The sequence below is a fragment of the Fistularia commersonii genome, chromosome 23 (genome assembly GCF_037954325.1).
Source record: "Fistularia commersonii isolate RoL2024-O1a breed Wild chromosome 23, RoL_Fcom_v1.0, whole genome shotgun sequence".
Taxonomy (NCBI): domain Eukaryota; kingdom Metazoa; phylum Chordata; class Actinopteri; order Syngnathiformes; family Fistulariidae; genus Fistularia; species Fistularia commersonii.
This window is the reverse complement of record NC_141306.1, coordinates 8496208-8499963: the sequence shown is the minus strand read 5'-3', so window position 1 is coordinate 8499963 and position 3756 is coordinate 8496208. Positions and strand designations below refer to the sequence as shown.

The following is a 3756-nucleotide window of genomic DNA, read 5'->3' as shown; positions in this document are numbered from 1 at the left end:
TGGCGGTCAAATACTTCCAGATGTTTCTCGTGGCGGTTATCTTTACAGCTCAACATCCTCCCATAAAACATTTATCTGAATTCGCCGTGCGTGTGTTAAGGAACATAACAGCTCCTCGACTCATTTCTCATCATTTCTGAGGGACATTGAAAGGCCTGGGATTTTACGCCGAACTCCTACTTCGAAAATGTTGTTTATGTCGTTAATATCCGGGAGGTCTGACTCTGGTAACCGGCTGAGGATTTTTCCCACTGCGGCCTTTTTTCCGCAATATATCACCGGGTCAACTTGTAAACGGCAGGAGAGGGACTTTAGCTCTGCGACTAGAGGATAGAGTATAAGTTAAACTATATTTTTGTAATAAGCATATGAATAACAGATGCACACTGTTCACAAAAAAAAAAAAAAAAAAATTGCATTATTTTTGATGGACTATTTTTTTAACAGGCAAGTGGAAGAAGCTTCCCGAAGCGAGAATATTCACCTTAAACAACAAGACCGTAAACATTTTGTTTCTACATCGGGAGGACGTAGAGGTCGGGAGGTCGCCGAGAGACGATTGTTTCTATCCCGATGTCCGACCGCCATCGTCATCACCGTAGCCGCGTGGCGTCGTGCAGTCGAAAATGCAGCATGCGACAAAATACACACATTTTGAGAAGAAACAGATATTTACCAGCCATTTTTAAGGGAGTTAAATTTGGGTTATTCCAGACTGGGAGGTCATTTCCTGCTGAATCCTGCTTTTTGAAATCTCATTCACAGATCAAGTGTGTAATGTTATTCCAGACTTCAGTTCTCAGTTTCGGTGGAAAACACAGATAACAAACTCATGAGTGATCCCAGAACGCAGTACTATTTATTCTCACATTTGTAATAATTTAAATATATAGATACACAGATTTTCAGAATATGTTACAGCATGTGGCAGAAAAGGACATTACATTTTTTTTTCAGCATTTTTGTCAAAAGAGAGCAAAGCGTCCTAGACTTCCCAGCATGGCCGGTACACTCGTCCCACCATGCACCTCATGGTGTCCCGCCGCAGGATGGGGACGTTCGCGTCCGGCGCCTCTCTGTGGTCGGCGGCCGAGCCGTTGTCGTCGGCTCTCCGCTTGAAGAGGGAGTTCCCGACGCGCAGCCCCCGCAGTTCCCTCCACAGGCTGGGGTCGGCCACCACTATCACCCTGGGTTCCCTGCTTTTGCTTCCGGGAGCCGGTTCAAGATCGGCGAGGCCGTTGTCCGCGCCTTCCTCGCTCAGCATGGAGATGAAAGTGTCCGTCTCCAGGGAGGCGTCCTCGGACTTTCCCAGGGGCGACGCCGCCGGCAGCGTGTAGCACTGGAGCAGAAGCGCCGCCGCCAGCGCGAAGGACACGACGGATCGTCTCATGGTGCAGGTCTGATAGCGGGCGTGACGTTTCGGCTACGGCGATGCTTCCTCCCGCTCGTCCTGGCTGTCGGGTACCTTCTCGCTCTTTTATACCCGACCGGGACCCGCCACGTCGGGTCAGTCTTTCTTCGCGACCTCCCCTGTCGCTTTCAGGATATCGACCCCCCCGGCTTTGGAGGGAAGCTTAGCGGAACCCTTGCGGTGTTGTTTCGGGGAGTTAATTAAAACTGTCCTGGATGGGCCGGTTGATATTAAACTCATGACACCGGAACAGTCGGGATTCTTTGAAGAGAAGAAATTGATCAGAAATTAGTGCCCTTTAAAACAACGTGGCCGGATTATCCCCCCCCTCCGGAGGTCTTTGTGGCGTCAGACGCCGAGATAATAGCTGGTCAGTCACATTTTGGCCAGACAAAGGTTCAGATGAAAAAAAAGAAAAGAAAAAAAAAGCTTCTTGAAGTGTTTGTTTGTAGCAGCGGATCTTGGCCGACGTGTCACAGAACGAGAAAATCCAATAACAAGCTTCCGAGCCTCTTCGGAGGTTTTTATTAATTAGAGCTTCCAGATGTTGCGGCAGGAGGTGCCGTCCCCTGCGCTGGCACCCGATTCAAACAAAATCAGCAAATGCAAGATCATGCAGGCGAGCCTTGATGGCAAATGAGGATGTTTTCATCCTCGATCTGGATGATTCCAATGAGACGACGAAGCCGAGAGGAGAAAACCGTATCTTCCTTACACGGCTGACCTCATTGGTACGACTTTTCCGAACCCAGAGTCCCAATTTTAAGATAATTATTAAATCAAGACGGTCTGGTACAATTAGATAACGGGTTAATTTAAATGCATGAAAATGCAAGGTAAATACACACAATTTATTGGGTTGCTTTTCTCTCAGATATTGAATTGAATGTGACCACTTGTTTAACCCCCATATTATGTTAAGGGTCAATTTGACCCATTTCACCCATTGACCCAATGGGTGAAATTGACCCTTAACATTATATGAGGGTTAAAAGTGGAAAAAAAAAATTACTGCAAAAATAAAAAAATAGTGTCAGAATATTTGCATTCGAAGTCATGCTTGAATAATATAGCACCTTTTGCTTTTAAAGTCAAGGTTGCAGAATGTGTGATCCCAGGATAAATACCTTCAGTGACAGGAGAATGTAAATCATAATGATTAGGTTTTACAGAAAGAAAAAGGAAAAAAGGAAGAAGGTGAATTCAACTTCACTCGACGTCCTTTTCATTTGTGATATTTGACGTCAAATGAGGGGTTCGTGTTCACGTGCCACATTTAAGCTTGAGGATCGCAGGCTCAGGCGTGAATATTTATTGTTTCAAAACCCTTTACGTTTATATTCGGTAGAAGAAAAATAAGATGAAATTTGTGCTTTTAACCTCCAAGGAAGCATGAAAAAGGTCTGGCGCCGAGAACCGGCACTTGTTCTCATGGAGGACGAGAGGCGGGGCGGTGTTTTCCGCGTTTGTGCTGCACCTGCTCCCCGAAAAAGGGGCCGCGCGTCAACGACGGCGACCGCGGAGGCCAAAGTCCACGTCATCAAAAAAAATAAAACGATGAAGAGGGCAAGAGGCCGAGATGTCCTCGGTAAACAAAACGCGGTTGGAAAGGTGTAAAAACAGACTAAACCCTGTTAAATGATGATGGATATAGCACATAGCATATAGCACATCTACGTCACACACACACACACACACACACATGCTAAGACATGGCACACAGTTTAGGCTCAAGTGTTCTTCCAGGCGAGACAGAGATTTAGCACCGCTGAGTGTTTTAACAGACACAAATTGAATTATGTAATTGAAATTCCAACACGGTGCATTTTGCCAGGCGGTCCTGAGGTCGGACCGATTGAAATATCATTTTTCATCAGCTCCCTGACAAGTTAAGGGTTTCTATCCCCCAACACACACACACACACACACACACACACACCTCCATTACAGTGGCAGGAAGTTCTGATGGTTATTCCTGGGATTTTCTCCCAACTTCTACTTTGACACCGAATCGGTCCAGGAAAGTAGTTTTTCTAACTACAGTGTTGTCATTTTAATTCTCCGTCCACTCAGATGTGTGTGTATGTGTGTGTGTGTGTTCCATCGCGGCGTCTGCAGCCTGGCTTTTGTCTGTGCGTGATGGACGAGCAGAGTCCGACCTCTCAGACGTGCGGGGTTACAAGTACTTTGGGGTCCGGCGGGGATCAGTGCACGTCTTTTCAGAGCGCGATGAAAAAGTCGAAGCCCGTGTCACATCATCTATTCGGCTTCAAGATTCCAAACCAAAATATTTACACGTCTAGAGACCCGGGCCGGGATTTTTCATCGAGGAAGAAGAAGGCAAT

At 46.5% G+C, this 3756-nt stretch overlaps 1 protein-coding gene across 1 annotated transcript; it reads right to left on the bottom strand.

Moving 5' to 3' along the window:
• Window positions 1–840: 840 nt before the first annotated feature.
• On the bottom strand, window positions 841–1447 carry pmchl (pro-melanin-concentrating hormone, like). The gene has a single exon (XM_086170388.1). The coding sequence runs from the start codon at window positions 1388–1390 to the stop codon at window positions 986–988; it is 405 nt and encodes a 134-aa protein (XP_086026514.1). The 5' UTR covers window positions 1391–1447; the 3' UTR covers window positions 841–985.
• Window positions 1448–3756: the final 2309 nt, after the last annotated feature.

Bases quoted from the DNA above. Each gene is read 5' to 3' on its own strand.
- pmchl (XM_086170388.1), bottom strand. From the start codon at position 1,390: ATGAGACGATCCGTCGTGTCCTTCGCGCTGGCGGCGGCGCTTCTGCTC.